The following is a 20,321-nucleotide window of genomic DNA, read 5'->3' as shown; positions in this document are numbered from 1 at the left end:
CACAGGATTGTGACACTGATGAGACCTGGGTCATGTGTCTGTCAGGGTGCTGACTGTTGTCCATGAAGATCTGCAACTCACTCCACATCAGCTCCACCTTCACCCACTGTCTACTGCCATCATCATGTTGACAGAGGTATTGTAATGGATGATCCTTTCCTACACCTTACATTTAGACTACACATATGTATATGTGTGTGTATATAGAAATGTTTATTTTGGGATGTTTGAATAACATGGTTCAGGGATACACTTGTCAGTATGTTGGTTCTACCACCAAGGGTGGTCTAAAAAAATACCTATTACAGTTTTAAAGCTGTGTTTATAGTATTCTTGACATTACAGTATTAAACCTGTGTTTGTGAATGTCACTAAAGGAAATCTTTAAAAAAAAGTTGATATAAAAATGAAAAAAACTATTGATATAATTGAACTTTCAACTGTGTTATTACCTTGATTTATGATGTTTAATTGTTATTCAGATTATTTTAGGAGAATGGAACCTGTTTTTCATTCCTGTATAGATATTTAAGGCACTTAGATTGCTGAAGTAACACTTGCTTTTTTCAAGGCATTCAGTTTGTATGGTTTTAGTAAATCAGTCAGATTGCTGTTCAAGTAAATCTAACTTAAAAATGCTAAATTAATCTAACGTAGGTAAGCGTGTTATAGGGATTAAAGACAGTAGTCTTTACTGAGTCGAGAGTACATCTAAAGTAAGTTATCAAGTACACTCTACCTGATCATTTTAGTTGCTTAAACTCATAAGTGTGTAACTCATAAGTGTGTAACTAGTGAAGGAAGCACTAGTTGAGACAACTTAAAAGACCTATACTCAAATATTTGACATAAAAGCATATCTTTACATGGGCGCTTTCTCCACTCCTCCCCCCTGGTCCTCCCTGTTTCCTCACCTGGTTACCTGTTATGCTAATGCGGTCTGTGGATTAGAATCTGCACATTCGTCCAGTTTTTTCTGTTTTGAAAAAGGATAAAAAATGACATAGATATGGTCAGAAATCTCAGCCCCCCCCCCCCCCCCCCTACACACACACACACACACCTCCCACCCACCTCATTTTCATACTTTTATTCACGTTTGTTTGCTCCGGTCTCAAACCCTCATAACTCCAGTTGTATTTACTCTATCCACATCAAATAAAGAGTGGGAGAGTGTTTCGAGTCCGTACTTTCGAAGCAGTTGTCCCCAGTGGTCTACGTGACCGACTTCCGATGCTACAACGCATTGAAAATGTCGTGATTGAGTCACAGGGCCCTGACCGTGGACCCAAAGGGTTAATTTGCTTAAAAGTGTTATTAAAAAGTCTTAAAAACTCATCAGTGACTGAAAATCTTTGGTGCCTGTTCACAAGAAGATCACCACTGATCTCACCTGTCACTGCTTGACTGTCTGATCTTTGTTTTATCCTCACTTTAAGTCCATACTAGGGCATTAGTGACTTCAGATTTTTTCAGATCGACTTTATTTGTCAATAAAGTTGAAGTCGAGTCGACTTTTCATATGATGACGTCATCACATTGAAGGCAGAGGAACAACAGACTCACAGCCGTTACACAATGAACAACTGATACTAACGTTCACTGGAACATGAACAATGTTCAGTAAAGAGCCGAATAAAAAACTAAGACACAAGCATCAACAGTCCTTCTCAGACATTTAACCAAACTAAACAGGTGAACACCTGGAATTTTCTTTTAAATTGAAGTGAACAACATAAAGTGGGAAAAAGTTCAGACAGCAGCAGAAAAGACACACATCATGTTAGAGAAAAGAGCACATTGTCTTCATGAAATAAATGAACAGAATAATCCAAACACACTGGCGGTTCAAATTATTATTCAGCATCGGTCGTGTTTGCATGGTTCACAGAACATTCCTGAGACCAGAGTTTAAATAGATCACAGTCAGTTTAATAATCCTACTGAGTCGTCTTCTTCCTTCAGTCTTGGCTTTGTGCTAGTGATGCGCAGGTGTTTTTTTTTTTTTTATAACTTTGTCTATAGCTTTGTGGAATTTTTTGACCCACCTCGCAAATAAAGTGACATTTTTTGGACCCGCATTAACCCGACCCAGGTCCGCTGATCCGTGCATCACTACCGCTCACTGCGCTCCATGTGTTCATGTAGAAGGATGAGAGTATCGACATGCACTGAATGACGGCTTGTGCGCTGTCGGTGATGGAAGGAAGAGAGAGAATAACACACAACTAGTCGACTCCTCCAAAGTAACGTCAACTTGTGCCACAGACGTCGACAGGTTAGGGTCAGACAAATCAACTTTTCAGTCCATACTAGTAATGACTATTTGCTTATCTTGGATTAGTCTACTCTTTTTTTTTTTTCTTACTCTGCTTATCTTCCTACAGCTTCATATTTTTTATTTTCTTACAGACCAGGTGTTGTACTGAGCCGTTTGTTGTTGTAAAAAGTCACAGTGAACTTTGCGGCAGATGTGGGTACCCGGTTTCCGAACAGAACCCGGGTTGATCAGTCCACCCCCCCTCTTCGGTTCGCTTACAGTGCATTTCTTCCTGCATTAATAATCCATTAATTTGGCGGCGCAGCGCTGAAGACAGTCTTTTATCTTCACTGTTTCGTTTCCGTCCGTAAATGAAGGTGCTGCTAATTCTCCGTCTTTGTGAGTCTTATCTCCACCTCTTGTTCGGGGCCTGGTTGGATTTCACAGCCCAGGGCAATTTTCTCTCCCACTTCACATCTCTGAGAGGATAAGGTATTCCAGTGGCAAAAGCAATCACAAACCCCAGATCAAACGTATCCTCAGCTGAGTTCCCTGACAGACTAAAATCATTTGTTCCCCTCTGCGTGGCTGAGCGCCGCGTCCTCTCGGCTGCTTTGTTTTATGTGGTTTTCGGCGGCGGCCTCCTCTGGGTCGCTCTGTCAGGGCTAATATTGAAGTACACACGGCGAGCGGCGGCAGTGGCGGCACATCCCGCCTTTTCCCCTCCTGTTAGGATTCTTTTTCATCAGCCCTCGCAGTGAGGATTTACATTATGTCAAACCCGCTCTTACCGCTGAGGTAAGACGAGGTCAGAGGAAGTTATTTCAAAGCTGCCCCCGAAAGAGGTCGTCTTCAGATCGTGTGGCGTCGCAGTCGAGAAAGGTTTGGGGAAAGTGCGTCGTCGGCAAAGGAAGCCCCGACATGCCTTCAAAGACAAAAGTTTCGTTGTTGAATTATTGAAATGATCAACACTTCTCCCTCCGTGGGGACCGACTTATGAATAATATTTACTCAGTTACAACAAGAGGCAGGAGATCAGATCGGATTTGGGAAACCGGGCCGACTTCAGGGTGCGTTGAACAGCGCAGATTTATCTACGAGAAAATAATGAATGTACACTTTTACCGACATGTTAACTTTAAATTTAAGTTTGTTGGATGTACACCTGGGTATTTGAGAAAACACAAGGACAGTCTGGAAAAACGTCTTTAGCTACCGATGGACCACGACCTGTGTCCGTCATCGTTGTCTTCTTCATTGTCATTATCGTTGTCTTTGTTGTTGTCTTTGTCGTTGTCTCCATCATTATCTTTGTTGTTGTCTTCGTCATTGTCTTTGTCGTTGTCTCCATTGTTGTCTTTGTCGTTGTCTCCGTTGTTGTCTTTGTTGTTGTCTCTGTCTGTCGTCTTTGTCATCTCCGTTGTTGTCATTGTCTTTGTGTCTTCATTGATGCAATCATCAGCAATTAGTTCAAACATCTTCTCCGACAAAACTACAGGTCAGATTCATTTAAAATTTTCTATGTATCTTCCTCGGGGCAATGTCTACAAAGATGTTGTTACAGTTGTGAGAAATTTTGATATATATGGACTGTGATTGGATGACTTGAGTCCTCCTCCTGTCAAAGTCCCGCCCACTTGTATAGTTAGACTGATCTCCTTCATCCAGACCACAGGACTGGAACATAGAGACCGAACCTGACAACCTCACACATTCGAGTTGTTATTGATTCTTGATAGTTTTAGTAGCTGTGGACTGAAGGCCCCGTCGTCTCAGTCATGGGCTTTGGTAGTCTCATTTCTTCTCTTCTCCTGAGTGGAAAAGTAAAATCGGCTTCTGTTTGGTTTCATAAACCGATGTGAATAATGTCGGAACATGATAAAAACACACGCCTGAACCTAGTTGTCCTCACCTGATGGGTTCTGTGTTCTCTGTTCTATCTCCAGGTGAATAAAATGGGTCCAGATGACATGGAGGCAGAAGGTAAGCCCTAAAAGCTTCTACCTGTTGAAGGTCCACAGGGTTTTGGGAAGTTGGTGATTCTTGATAGAACATGCCGTTGAGCTACAGAACCAAAACCGACCCGCCAAAGGGTCCAGTCGGGTCCATGGGGTGAATTTGTAAAACGCAAAAATTACACTGAAGATACTAACAATCAAGGATGTTAGTCATTCAGCAGAAAAATCAAAATCTGACCAAATGTATTTTTGTCATTTCTGTTCCAAATATCTGATCACACTTAAAATCAGACAGAATCACCTACAGAGGAACTGTACACTGAGACAGAAGAACTGATTTATAGACAATAGATCTGGAAAATCTGATTTCAACAAATCTGACCAAGAGAAATTTCACTTGTTCCATTGGCTGATTTTTTTTTTTTTTTTTTTTTTGCTTAATTCATGATTTTTCTTTTGCTTAATTCTGGATTGTTTTTTTTGCTTAACTCAAGATGTTTTTGCTCAATTCAAGATATTTTTTACTTAATTCACAATTTTTCTTTTGCTTAATTCAATTTTTTTTTTTTTCTGAATTCATGATTTTTCTTTTGCTTAATTCTAGATTTTTTTTTTTTTGCTTAACTCAAGATGTTTTTGCTCAATTCAAGATATTTTCTGCTTAATTCAAGATTTCTTTTGCTTAATTCAAGATTTTTTTGCTTAATTCAAGAGTTTTTTTTTTACTTAATTCAATTTTTTTTTTTCACTTAAAGATTTATTTTGCTTAATTCAGGTTTTTTTTTTTTTTCTTAATTCAAGATTTTTTTATTTTTCTTTTGCTTGATTCAAGATTTTTTTTTTTTTTGCTCAATTCCAGTTTTTTTTTTTTTTTTTGCTTAATTCAAGAAAAAAAAAAAAACAGCTAGTGAAAAGTGAAAATTCTCTTGGTCATATTTGTTGAAATCAGATGTTCCAGATCTATTGTCTATAAATCAGTTCTTATATCTCACTGAAAAGTTCCACTTTAAGTGATTCTGTCTGATTTTAAGTGTAATGAGATATTTGCACTAGAAATGATAAAAATACACTCGGTCAGATTTAGATTTTTTACAGTGTTTTAGTTCAGGTTCCTCATTCAGACCAGTACAGTCAAGTGGGTCAGAACCAGTAAAATACTATCATTATAACATATAAATAATCTCAAAACCAAATTTTGACCCCGCCCCCTAAAGAGAGGCAAAGGGTTCGGTTTGTTTGTTTGTTTACACTTCAGCAGCAAAACTATTGGTTGAATTCATACTAAATTGGGTTTATAGATTACCAGTGACCCAGAATAGATGTTATTATACTTTGGGAAAAGTAGGTCAAAGTTCACTTTTTTTTTTTTTTTTTTAAATAAATTTTTTAAATCTTCCCATTTACTTATGATGGATGAAATATGTGCGAGGGGCGGGGTTTGTTGTATCTGGCACCACTTGTTCACTTTGTTTTGGTCTAAAAAACTAAAATGACATGAACATGTTTACAGCATCCTGTCACAAAAACATGTGAATCACCTGAACAAATATGAACATGAAATGTCCTGCAGTTGTACCAATATTCTGTTATTAAATGTTTTGTGTCTTTTAGATCCACTGTGATCTGTATGTTAGAATGAACATGTGCTATAAATATTTAACATATATACTGCACCTGTTAGCTCCTTTTAGCCCTGATACGATATGTGGTAAACCCATATAATCTGTTTTTATATTCTTAATGCTAATAAGTACTTTTTTTTTTTTTTTTTAGAAATATGTCAGTGTAAAAAAAATGCAAATAATAATCTCTAATAATCTGTGAAGTTTAATGTTAGATTTTTCTTCCTCAGTGACATGTGATGAAAGTGGATGGTTAGGTTTGGTAGAAAATTATTGTTGGAATTTAGAGGAAGAACGTTTAAAATCAGCCACAGATTAAAAAAAAAAGAGAGAAATTCAGTCCAAACCATCTGAGTCATTTTAGAAGCAAAGATAACAATTCAACCCAAACGAACCAATGCAATGATATTCACCCCATAATATAAGACTATATTCTGACATTAGTCATTATTGTTTTGTATCCCAGAAACACCTGAACTCAACGTGTCCACACACTTTTGTCCATATAGTGTACATTAACTATAATGCAGTTGTTTTTTTTCCAAGTTTACTTAAAAATGTGAATAACACGCCTCAGTTTATGGATCTACAAATACATAAAACATCTAATAACAGGCAGAATATTAATACAATTACACTGCTTTGCCTTTAAACATTTCAGGTTATTTGTACTTGTTCAGGTTATTCACATTTTTTTGTCAAAGAATAGTTTGTAAACGTCAACATTTTCATGTTATTTTACTTTTTTTTTCACTAAAATAAAGAAAAATTTGTAGTGATTATGTTCAGGGCTGCACAATACTGGAAAAAAACACAGTTTTCATTATTTATCAGTTTAATATGATAAAATATTGGTACAGTTGCATTTACTTCTCTTAAGACATTTCCGATTATTCACATTTTCTTCTTGTTAATGTAAATATTTTCATGTAATTTTACTTTTCTACACTAAAACAAAGATAATTTTTGCAGTTTTCATTATTTATCGGTTTAATAGGATAATATTGTACTGGTCTGACCCACTCTGTATATGTCTATATGTGGAAGCTGAACTAAAATAGTTGTTGATCTCTTCAGTGTAATTTTTGCATTTCACAAACTCAGCCCAGGGGCCGGATTGGACCCTTTGGTGGGCCGGTTTTTGGTCCCCGGGCCGCATGTTTGACACCTGCACTTTTACAGGCGTTTAATGTATTTGAAAAACAACACCAAACACCTTCAGTTTAAAAAAATCAATGTCAATATTGTATTTGATAAAAATGTACAAATGATATTAACAAATCAACCGGTACAACCATGTAGAAAAGGAAAGAAAAAAACAGTGTCTCCTCAGATGTTCTGTATTTGACAAGTCTGTTCATCATTCTGCAAGAGCAAAAAGTGATTTATCAACGTACAGGCTCATAATTCCAGTCTGCGATGATGACAGCGACTGTAAACTCAGCAATGGAAAAAATGGAACGATCAAACAGTTTTTTAAGAATTTGCAGGTGATGGTACATTCCAAATGTAGGCATTCAGTCACTGCCTGGTTACATTTCCTCATGTTTGATTGGCTGAGCCAGGCACTTAGTAAAAGGGATCTTTACAGTCCAATACGGCTATTCAACTACCAACCATAAGGCAAAAAAACAAAGTATGGCTTTTCCAAAGGATAGAAAACCGCCATTGGTAAATAATCATCAAACTGTACAAGAACACCACACCTGGTACACGATCACGTTTGGTTCCACGAATTAGTCCAAGTCCGTGGTTGAGGGTTTATTTACGATCCTGTCGGTAGAAACCACATGTAGACGGGTCCAAGCCAGGAAAAAACTGCCAATTTTTCCCGTCAAGGTTTTGGATTCTGGTACTTTGAGACATGCTCTTCAAAATAAGCTCTTGAATTTTGCCTCAAATTCAATATGGCTGCCAAAATATGTCAAATGTTACGTGGAAGAAGCCTATTTGGTGAATTTATTGGCACTAACTTGTGATGCTAACAGAACGCCGTTGGTGGTAGCAATGTCCTGACCTGGGATACCATTTTTTTTCCTTCAGATCTGATATTTTTTAGGATTAGTTTTGCCAATACTGATCTGAACTTAAACAACTTTGACGTCTTTGACTCTTAATAACTTTAGTCAAATTTTTGCACTCTCCAAATTCATACTGTGGGATAAATTAGAACATTTGGCGGGTTGGGGTGAGTAAAATAATTCCACAAAAGCCCCGTGGGTTGAAAAAAACCCGACTCACGCATCAAAAAAATTTAGCATTTCACCTAATAGGCTTCTTCCACATAACACTTTAGGTATTTTGGCGGCCATATTGAATTTGAGGCAAAATTCAAGATGGCCCCAGAGCTTATTTAGAAGAGTATGTCTCAAAGTACCAGAATCCAAAGAGAAAACCTTGACTGGAAAAACTGGCAGTTTTTTCCTGGCCTGGACCGGTCTAAGGTGGCTAAGACACCAGCAGCGTACGTGGCTTTGAGGCGGTAGCGCTGGGCCGGAGTCAGGCTGAGGAGGCCGAGCGTCATGAGATGTCCGCAGAGCTGACGTTGTTGGCGCTGAGCTGCGACGCCTGACTGGAGCGCTGGCTCCAGTAGCAGTGGGAGATGCTGAAGGTGTAAACCGAGCTCAGGGAGCAGGAGGTGCTGTCCCGGCGCTCTGGAAGACCTCCGAGCCCAGGCGTTTGAGTGGAGCTCAGATCACCGGAACCAGGGAAGGACCGAGGACCACCACCCACACCTGGACTCTCCAAGAAGGACCCTGAAAGCAGAGGACAACCATTCAGCTTTTGATGTTTGAGGATTAACAAACTAGAATACAGGTGTCAAACATGCGGCCCCAGGCCCAAAACCAGCCCCCCAAAGGTTCCAGTCTAGCCCATATGAAGGAGGACAGAAATTACACTGAGGATATTAACAGTCAGGGCGTTGTGTGTGTAAGTTCACATTTATCTAGGTCATCGTTCTTATAGGTTCAGCTGGTCTGGTCCACTCTGAAGAAATGTTTTCAAAAGAGCCAAACTAGTCCAGCTGAACCTAGAACGAACTGGTTTTAGTTCAGGTTCTACATTCAGACCAATATGATCTAAAGCAGGGGTTTCCACATCTGGTCCTCGGGGGCCGGTATCCACATGTTTTAGATAGTTCCCTCTTGACGAGCTGATCATTAACTGAACCATTAATTAAAACATGCAGATACCGGCCCCCGAGGACCAGATTTGGACGACCCAATAATTCATGGTTTAAGAATAATTCTACATTACGCCTGTAAATAATGACAAATCCATATTTTTCTCTTTGTTTTAGTGCGTAAAAACCATTAAATTATGGAAATATTTACATGAACAAACTCTCCTTGAGCGGTAAAATGTGAATAACTGAAACAAATATGAAGAACCTGAAACATCTAAAGAAAATTAAGTGAACTTTTACTGACATTCTGCCAGTTTTTAAATGTGTTGTGTAGCTCTGATCTGTAATGAACATTATACAAACATGTTGTTAAAATTGCATTGTTTTTCTGAGTGTTCAGTTTCTTCAGGTTATTCACATGCAGTTTGTAAATATTTTCATAATGTCTTATTTTTTTGCGTTAAAACAGTCAAACATTTGTACGTTATTGTGTTATTTTTGTGCAGATCATCTTGGTCTGAATGTGGACCCTGAGCTGGTGGGTGGTCCCAGCGGTCCCAGGTGTACTCACTGCTCGGCAGTATGGGTGGCAGCTCGTTGCCGGGGGCTGTGGGTGCCGGCCCACCGACAGGAGTCCCTCACTGTGTTCTGCTTCTTCAGGCGCTCCAGACGTGGACTGGTGCCGAGCCGCCTCCGAAGCCCGCCGCTGCGACCCCACCGGGGGAGTCTTCGAAGCTCGCGGACTCCACGAAGGGCAGGCGGTCCAGGGTGCTGAGGTCCCCCAGCCCCCCCCGCTGGGCGCCGCCATTTCTACTCCACTGTCATTGTCGGTGGCGCTGCCAAGTGGTGATGGTTCGCCGCTACATGATGACCGACCGCCAGGGCTGGACTGATGCACCTGGGCCCAAGTGGAGTCAGAAGTCCCAGGTTAGTGTGCATGGAGTTAGAGTACGTGTTGAACCAAACGTGTCATGACCAGGGCAACAATCTGGTGATACGATGCAAATCACAATACTGATATGAGACTGTTAAAGGCAAGTTTTTGTCTGTTTCTTTTTTTAATGATTATTTCCTTGAAAAATTGAATTATATTTTACAGACAACTACAGAATAAGATCCTGCTCAAATGTTCATATTAGTTCATAACTAACAACAACCATCTGCTTCTAATAACCATTATTTAATAATAATAAGATATAAGCACTAAAGAAAAACAAAAATGAACCTCTGCCATATCTGCATTTGAATAAATACCTAAAAATATTGATACAGTATTGTGAAATAAAATATTGCAATACATTGCAGAACCAATATTTTCTAACACCCCTAGTCATGACGCAATGTGATATGATGACTTGTGTACCGATAACACACCAGTTTTATTTGGCGTGCTGTCTGAACGCATTAGAAGCTTTCAGCGTGTATATTCACACCACGTACAATAGCATGCCTTTAGTGCGATTAGCAGCTAGTGCGATTTTTGGTAAGTTTTAGGTTTGGGGTTAGCGATTAGCGTGATTAGTGGCAAATAAATTAGCAAATAAAATCAGAATCAAAAATAAACATAATGCAAAGACAAATAATAACTTAAAGATGTAAGGGTAAATTCATTCCATCTTAAAGAATTCTTTCTAAATTGTCAGTGTTTGTGCTTTTTTTTGTTAAAACCTAGAGTCATAGCCGAAGTATAATGCACACATTATACATGATTATGCACCTGAATCCAAACACAGTCTGTTCGTTTACACACCAAACCCAGACCTAAAACAAACCGTCACTCATTTTTTTCAGAATTCCAGCTGCAGCAGAAACAAACACAGAAATGGCTTCATTCTGAAAAGGCCCGAGTGACGTTTTAGTTTCGGTTTTGGTTCGGTATGTAAACAAACGGACGGTTTGTGATGGAGTCGACTTCGAAGTTGTTCACCGTTGCATCATGATGTTTCCAATTTGGACAATTTCTTGAATTAAGAAGCGCTCTGATCCCGATGCTTCTGTATGTGTTTACAGAAACCTCCAGTTCAGTCCTGGATGCAGCAGCTCCGTCAGAGAAGTGGAGCAGTGCATCATGGGCTCTTTTATCCTCCTACAGCCTAATTGTAAATAATGGGTGTTTTTTTGGGGGGGGGGGGGCAGCGTAGATTACAGATGGTCTGAGTCTGTCTGTGAATCATAAATGTGCAGGATGAAAGGCACGTTTTCTCCGCTTTTCTGAACAAATCCACCTCTGAAGACGGAGTTCAGATTTAAGGATGGGACGCTTTATCTCCGCTCAGTTTGACCCAAACACTGAATTCCACTGTGTTATAGTGGGGGTGTAACAGGCCACACCCCCCCACCCAGGCTGGACTATGTACCCCAGGATACAACAGACTATAGAATGTATTTTATACTCTTCTGTTCTATTGTATTCTATTCTATGTCGTTATCAGTGTTTAACTTTGAACATTTATTCTATTAAGTTCAACTATTCTGTGTTGTGCTCACTGTGTAAGTTTGAACATTTATTCTGTTCTGTTTGATTCTATTTTATGGTATTCTATTCTATGTGGATGGGGGTCAAATATGGCTTGTCTCCCCCCCCCCCCCCCAGCATACAGACTTTGAATGTATTAGAATATGAGGCTCACCTTAGCAAAGTCTGTCCAGTAGGAAAGAAGAGCAGCAGGGTTAGCATCCAGAGGGTTAGCATCCAGAGGGTTAGCATCCAGAGGGTTAGCATCCAGAGGGTTAGCATCCAGAGGGTTAGCATCCAGAGGGTTAGCGTCAGGAGGAAACAGCAGAAACACAGAAGGGATGGAACATTAGTGTACTGAATGTTCCGTACTTTAGTGTTGGTTTACTACTGTTCATAGATATATACTTTGATTTTTTAGTAATACATGCTGTTAATACTGTTCGTATACATATTCTGTACAGTTGTATTTTCTCTTGTCTTATTTATAGTGTTTGTTTCCATTTGTAAAATTTTGTGAAAAAAATCTGTTCTACTGTGTTCATTTCTACTGTGTTCATTTCTATAGTTCAGTTGTCACTCAGTGGTTCAGCTCATTTCTTTGCGTCTCACCACTGAGGTCTCGGTCTTGATGGACTTGATGTGCAGGTAGTCCTCCACTCCTCTAGGGGAGCCGCTGTCATCTGAGCTCTTGTCTCCTCTCTGGATCCGGTCGCTGTGAACCCTCTCGTTCTCTCCATTTTCTCGCGGCGCCGGCGGTCTGGGCTGATGGTCGCCGACGCCGCGCTGCTTCTTGGTGACGTGGGCTTCAGGTCCGTGGACCGTCTTCACATGTTTTCTGAGTGAGCTGGGGTCGGTGTAGCGTTTGGTACAGCCAGGGATTTTACAGATGTACGGCTTCTACAAATACACAACCACCATTTTTTAGTATGACGTCCAAAAATGGACATTTTGGACACGATTCCAAAATTGTCTCAAAAGTGATTAGGGATGTTCTAAATGACATAATAAACACTCTCTGAGGTGTTTCAGGTTGATTTAAAACATTTTAAGGTGTTTATTAAAAATGCTCAAAAATTGATTTTTTAGTAAGGCTATAGTATGACGTCCAAAAATGGACATTTTGGACACGATTCCAAAATTGTCTCAAAAGTGATTAGGGATGTTCTAAATGACATAATAAACACTCTCTGAGGTGTTTCAGGTTGATTTAAAACATTTTAAGGTGTTTCTTGAACATGCTCAAAATTGATTTTTTACTAAGGCTATAGTATGACGTCCAAAAATGGACATTTTGGACATGATTCCGAAATTTCTCTAAATAGTAATTAGGGATGTTCTAAATTAAATAATAAACACTCTCTGAGGTGTTTCAGGTTGATTTAAAACATTTTAAGGTGTTTATTAAAAATGCTCCAAAATTGATTTTTTAGTAAGGCTATAGTATGATGTCCAAAAATGGACATTTTGGACACGATTCCAAATTTCTCTAAATAGTGATTAGAGATGTTCTAAATGAAATAATAAACACTCTCTGAGGTGTTTGACGTTGATTAAAACATTTTAAGGTGTTTTTCAAACATGCTCCAAAATTGATTTTTTACTAAGGCTATAGTATGACGTCCAAAAATGGACAATTTGGACATGATTCCAAAATTGTCTCAAAAGTGATTAGAGATGTTCTAAATGAAAAAATAAACACTCTCTGAGGAGTTTCAGGTTGATTTAAAACATTTTAAGGTGTTTATTAAAAATTCTCCAAAATTGATTTTTTAGTAAGGCTATAGTATGATGTCCAAAAATGGACATTTTGGACACGATTCCAAATTTCTCTAAATAGTGATTAGAGATGTTCTAAATGACATAATAAACACTCTCTGAGGTGTTTCAGGTTGATTTAAAACATTTTAAGGTGTTTATTAAAAATGCTCCAAAATTCATTTTTTAGCAAGGCTATAGTATGACGTCCAAAAATGGACATTTTGGACACGATTCCAAAATTGTCTCAAAAGTGATTAGGGATGTTCTAACTGACATAATAAACACTCTCTGAGGTTTTTCAGGTTGATTTAAAACATTTTAAGGTGTTTATTAAAAATGCTCCAAAATTGATTTTTTAGTAAGGCTATAGTATGACGTCCAAAAATGGACATTTTGGACATGATTCCAAATTTCTCTAAATAGTGATTAGAGATGTTCTAAATGAAATAATAAACACTCTCTGAGGTGTTTCAGGTTGATTTAAAACATTTTAAGGTGTTTATTCAAACATGCTCCAAAATTGATTTTTTAGTAAGGCTATAGTATGATGTCCAAAAATGGACATTTTGGACACGATTCCAAACTTCTCTAAATAGTGATTAGAAATGTTCTAACTGACATAATAAACACTCTCTGAGGTTTTTCAGGTTGATTTAAAACATTTTAAGGTGTTTTTCAAACATGCTCCAAAATTGATTTTTTAGTAAGGCTATAGTATGACGTCCAAAAATGGACATTTTGGACACGATTACAAAATTGTCTCAAAAGTGATTAGAGATGTTCTAAATGACATAATAAACACTCTCTGAGGGGTTTCAGGTTGATTTAAAACATTTAAGGTGTTTCTTGAACATGCTCAAAAATTGATTTTTTACTAAGGCTATAGTATGACGTCCAAAAATGGACATTTTGGACATGATTCCAAATTTCTCTAAATAGTAATTAGGGATGTTCTAAATGAAATAATAAACACTCTCTGAGGTGTTTGACGTTGATTTAAAACATTTTAAGGTGTTTTTCAAACATGCTCCAAAATTGATTTTTTAGTAAGGCTATAGTATGATGTCCAAAAATGGACATTTTGGACACGATTCCAAACTTCTCTAAATAGTGATTAGAAATGTTCTAACTGACATAATAAACACTCTCTGAGGTTTTTCAGGTTGATTTAAAACATTTTAAGGTGTTTTTCAAACATGCTCCAAAATTGATTTTTTAGTAAGGCTATAGTATGACGTCCAAAAATGGACATTTTGGACACGATTACAAAATTGTCTCAAAAGTGATTAGAGATGTTCTAAATGAAATAATAAACACTCTCTGAGGGGTTTCAGGTTGATTTAAAACATTTTAAGGTGTTTCTTGAACATGCTCAAAAATTGATTTTTTAGTAAGGCTATAGTATGACGTCCAAAAATGGACATTTTGGACACGATTCCAAAATTGTCTCAAAAGTGATTAGGGATGTTCTAAATGACATAATAAACACTCTCTGAGGTGTTTCAGGTTGATTTAAAACATTTTAAGGTGTTTCTTGAACATGCTCAAAAATTGATTTTTTACTAAGGCTATAGTATGACGTCCAAAAATGGACATTTTGGACATGATTCGAAATTTCTCTAAATAGTAATTAGGGATGTTCTAAATTAAATAATAAACACTCTCTGAGGTTTTTCAGGTTGATTTAAAACATTTTAAGGTGTTTATTAAAAATGCTCCAAAATTGATTTTTTTAGTAAGGCTATAGTATGATGTCCAAAAATGGACATTTTGGAGACGATTACAAATTTCTCTAAATAGTGATTAGAGATGTTCTAAATGAAATAATAAACACTCTCTGAGGTGTTTGACGTTGATTAAAAACATTTTAAGGTGTTTTTCAAACATGCTCCAAAATTGATTTTTTACTAAGGCTATAGTATGACGTCCAAAAATGGACAATTTGGACATGATTCCAAAATTGTCTCAAAAGTGATTAGAGATGTTCTAAATGAAAAAATAAACACTCTCTGAGGAGTTTCAGGTTGATTTAAAACATTTTAAGGTGTTTATTAAAAATGCGCCAAAATTGATTTTTTAGTAAGGCTATAGTATGATGTCCAAAAATGGACATTTTGGACACGATTCCAAATTTCTCTAAATAGTGATTAGAAATGTTCTAAATGACATAATAAACACTCTCTGAGGTTTTTCGGGTTGACTTAAAACATTTTAAGGTGTTTATTAAAAATGCTCCAAAATTGATTTTTTAGTAAGGCTATAGTATGACGTCCAAAAATGGACATTTTGGACACGATTCCAAAATTGTCTCAAAAGTGATTAGGGATGTTCTAAATGACATAATAAACACTCTCTGAGGGGTTTCAGGTTGATTTAAAACATTTTAAGGTGTTTCTTGAACATGCTCAAAAATTGATTTTTTAGTAAGGCTATAGTATGACGTCCAAAAATGGACATTTTGGACACGATTCCAAAATTGTCTCAAAAGTGATTAGGGATGTTCTAAATGACATAATAAACACTCTCTGAGGTGTTTCAGGTTGATTTAAAACATTTTAAGGTGTTTCTTGAACATGCTCAAAAATTGATTTTTTACTAAGGCTATAGTATGACGTCCAAAAATGGACATTTTGGACACGATTCCAAAATTGTCTCAAAAGTGATTAGGGATGTTCTAACTGACATAATAAACACTCTCTGAGGTTTTTCAGGTTGATTTAAAACATTTTAAGGTGTTTATTAAAAATGCTCCAAAATTGATTTTTTAGTAAGGCTATAGTATGACGTCCAAAAATGGACATTTTGGACATGATTCCAAATTTCTCTAAATAGTGATAAGAGATGTTCTAACTGACATAATAAACACTCTCTGAGGTGTTTCAGGTTGATTTAAAACATTTTAAGGTGTTTATTAAAAATGCTCAAAAATTGATTTTTTAGTAAGGCTATAGTATGACGTCCAAAAATGGACATTTTTGACACGATTCCAAAATTGTCTCAAAATGATTAGAGATGTTCTAAATGACATAATAAACACTCTCTGAGGGGTTTCAGGTTGATTTAAAACATTTTAAGGTGTTTATTAAAAATGCGCCAAAATTGATTTTTTAGTAAGGCTATAGTATGATGTCCAAAAATGGACATTTTGGACACGATTCCAAATTTCTCTAAATAGTGATTAGAAATGTTCTAAATGACATAATAAACACTCTCTGAGGTTTTTCAGGTTGACTTTAAAACATTTTAAGGTGTTTATTAAAATGCTCCAAAATTGATTTTTTAGTAAGGCTATAGTATGACGTCCAAAAATGGACATTTTGGACACGATTCCAAAATTGTCTCAAAAGTGATTAGGGATGTTCTAAATGACATAATAAACACTCTCTGAGGGGTTTCAGGTTGATTTAAAACATTTTAAGGTGTTTATTAAAAATTCTCCAAAATTGATTTTTTAGTAAGGCTATAGTATGATGTCCAAAAATGGACATTTTGGACACGATTCCAAATTTCTCTAAATAGTGATTAGAGATGTTCTAAATGACATAATAAACACTCTCTGAGGTGTTTCAGGTTGATTTAAAACATTTTAAGGTGTTTATTAAAAATGCTCCAAAATTCATTTTTTAGCTAAGGCTATAGTATGACGTCCAAAAATGGACATTTTGGACACGATTCCAAAATTGTCTCAAAAGTGATTAGGGATGTTCTAACTGACATAATAAACACTCTCTGAGGTTTTTCAGGTTGATTTAAAACATTTTAAGGTGTTTATTAAAAATGCTCCAAAATTGATTTTTTAGTAAGGCTATAGTATGACGTCCAAAAATGGACATTTTGGACATGATTCCAAATTTCTCTAAATAGTGATAAGAGATGTTCTAACTGACATAATAAACACTCTCTGAGGTGTTTCAGGTTGATTTAAAACATTTTAAGGTGTTTATTAAAAATGCTCAAAAATTGATTTTTTAGTAAGGCTATAGTATGACGTCCAAAAATGGACATTTTTGACACGATTCCAAAATTGTCTCAAAATGATTAGAGATGTTCTAAATGACATAATAAACACTCTCTGAGGGGTTTCAGGTTGATTTAAAACATTTTAAGGTGTTTATTAAAAATGCTCCAAAATTGATTTTTTACTAAGGCTATAGTATGACGTCCAAAAATGGACATTTTGGACACATTTCCAAAATTGTCTCAAAAGTGGTTAGGGATGTTCTAACTGACATAATAAACACTCTCTGAGGGGTTTCAGGTTGATTTAAAACATTTAAGGTGTTTCTTGAACATGCTCAAAAATTGATTTTTTACTAAGGCTATAGTATGACGTCCAAAAATGGACATTTTGGACATGATTCCAAATTTCTCTAAATAGTAATTAGGGATGTTCTAAATGAAATAATAAACACTCTCTGAGGTGTTTGACGTTGATTTAAAACATTTTAAGGTGTTTTTCAAACATGCTCCAAAATTGATTTTTTAGTAAGGCTATAGTATGATGTCCAAAAATGGACATTTTGGACACGATTCCAAATTTCTCTAAATAGTGATTAGAAATGTTCTAAATGACATAATAAACACTCTCTGAGGTTTTTCGGGTTAATTTAAAACATTTTAAGGTGTTTATTAAAAATGCTCCAAAATTGATTTTTTAGTAAGGCTATAGTATGACGTCCAAAAATGGACATTTTGGACACGATTCCAAAATTGTCTCAAAAGTGATTAGGGATGTTCTAAATGACATAATAAACACTCTCTGAGGGGTTTCAGGTTGATTTAAAACATTTTAAGGTGTTTATTAAAAATGCTCCAAAATTGATTTTTTAGTAAGGCTATAGTATGACGTCCAAAAATGGACATTTTGGACACGATTCCAAATTTCTCTAAATAGTGATTAGAGATGTTCTAAATGACATAATAAACACTCTCTGAGGTGTTTCAGGTTGATTTAAAACATTTTAAGGTGTTTATTAAAAATGCTCCAAAATTGATTTTTTAGTAAGGCTATAGTATGACGTCCAAAAATGGACATTTTGGACACGATTCCAAAATTGTCTCAAAAGTGATTAGGGATGTTCTAACTGACATAATAAACACTCTCTGAGGTTTTTCAGGTTGATTTAAAACATTTTAAGGTGTTTATTAAAAATGCTCCAAAATTGATTTTTTAGTAAGGCTATAGTATGACGTCCAAAAATGGACATTTTGGACATGATTCCAAATTTCTCTAAATAGTAATTAGGGATGTTCTAAATGAAATAATAAACACTCTCTGAGGTGTTTTCAGGTTGATTTAAAACATTTTAAGGTGTTTTTCAAACATGCTCCAAAATTGATTTTTTAGTAAGGCTATAGTATGATGTCCAAAAATGGACATTTTGGACACGATTCCAAACTTCTCTAAATAGTGATTAGAAATGTTCTAACTGACATAATAAACACTCTCTGAGGTGTTTCAGGTTGATTTAAAACATTTTAAGGTGTTTTTCAAACATGCTCCAAAATTGATTTTTTAGTAAGGCTATAGTATGACGTCCAAAAATGGACATTTTGGACACGATTACAAAATTGTCTCAAAAGTGATTAGAGATGTTCTAAATGAAATAATAAACACTCTCTGAGGGGTTTCAGGTTGATTTAAAACATTTAAGGTGTTTCTTGAAACATGCTCAAAAATTGATTTTTTAGTAAGGCTATAGTATGACGTCCAAAAAATGGACATTTTGGACACGATTCCAAATTGTCTCAAATAGTGATTAGGGATGTTCTAAATGACATAATAAACACTCTCTGAGGTGTTTCAGGTTGATTTAAAACATTTTAAGGTGTTTATTAAACATGCTCCAAAATTGATTTTTTAGTAAGGCTATAGTATGATGTCCAAAAATGGACATTTTGGACACGATTCCAAATTTCTCTAAATAGTGATTAGAGATGTTCTAAATGACATAATAAACACTCTCTGAGGTTTTTCAGGTTGATTTAAAACATTTTAAGGTGTTTATTAAAAATGCTCCAAAATTGATTTTTTAGTAAGGCTATAGTATGACGTCCAAAAATGGACATTTTGGACACGATTCCAAAATTGTCTCAAAAGTGATTAGGGATGTTCTAAATGACATAATAAACACTCTCTGAGGTGTTTCAGGTTGATTTAAAACATTTTAAGGTGTTTCTTAACATGCTCCAAAAATTGATTTTTTAGCTAAGGCTATAGTATGACGTCCAAAAATGGACATTTTGGACATGATTCCAAAATTGTCTCTAAATAGTGATTAGAGATGTTCTAAATGAAATAATAAACACTCTCTGAGGTGTTTCAGGTTGATTTAAAACATTTTAAGGTGTTTATTAAAAATGCTCAAAAATTGATTTTTTAGTAAGGCTATAGTATGACGTCCAAAAATGGACATTTTGGACACGATTCCAAATTTCTCTAAATAGTGATTAGAGATGTTCTAAATGAAATAATAAACACTCTCTGAGGTGTTTCAGGTTGATTTAAAACATTTTAAGGTGTTTATTAAAAATGCTCCAAAATTGATTTTTAGCTAAGGCTATAGTATGACGTCCAAAAATGGACATTTTGGACACTATTCCAAAATTGTCTCAAATAGTGATTAGGGATGTTCTAAATGACATAATAAACACTCTCTGAGGTTTTTCAGGTTGATTTAAAACATTTTAAGGTGTTTCTTGAACATGCTCCAAAATTGATTTTTTACTAAGGCTATAGTATGACGTCCAAAAATGGACATTTTGGACACGATTCCAAAATTGTCTCAAAAGTGATTAGGGATGTTCTAAATGACATAATAAACACTCTCTGAGGTGTTTCAGGTTGATTTAAAACATTTAAGGTGTTTCTTGAACATGCTCAAAATTGATTTTTTACTAAGGCTATAGTATGACGTCCAAAAATGGACATTTTGGACATGATTCCAAATTTCTCTAAATAGTGATTAGAGATGTTCTAAATGACATAATAAACACTCTCTGAGGTGTTTCAGGTTGATTTAAAACATTTTAAGGTGTTTATTAAAAATGCTCCAAAATTGATTTTTTAGTAAGGCTATAGTATGACGTCCAAAAATGGACATTTTGGACACGATTCCAAAATTGTCTCAAAAGTGAT

General features: G+C 36.0%; 1 protein-coding gene across 1 annotated transcript in view; it reads right to left on the bottom strand.

Moving 5' to 3' along the window:
• Positions 1 to 7,314: 7,314 nt before the first annotated feature.
• Positions 7,315 to 20,321, bottom strand: part of LOC115436143 (zinc finger protein GLI2-like) — a 65,307-nt gene continuing 52,300 nt past the window's right edge. Inside the window, 6 exon segments of the mRNA XM_030158908.1 lie at positions 7,315 to 8,596; positions 9,268 to 9,308; positions 9,539 to 9,665; positions 9,668 to 9,754; positions 9,757 to 9,865; positions 12,035 to 12,322. Coding sequence (XP_030014768.1) covers positions 8,361 to 8,596; positions 9,268 to 9,308; positions 9,539 to 9,665; positions 9,668 to 9,754; positions 9,757 to 9,865; positions 12,035 to 12,322 — 888 coding nt within the window. The 3' untranslated portion in view covers positions 7,315 to 8,360.

Source organism: Sphaeramia orbicularis, chromosome 2 (assembly GCF_902148855.1).
Source record: "Sphaeramia orbicularis chromosome 2, fSphaOr1.1, whole genome shotgun sequence".
Taxonomy (NCBI): Eukaryota; Metazoa; Chordata; class Actinopteri; order Kurtiformes; family Apogonidae; genus Sphaeramia; species Sphaeramia orbicularis.
Note: the sequence above shows the minus strand (reverse complement) of the source record. Positions and strands in the feature narration are given on the sequence as shown.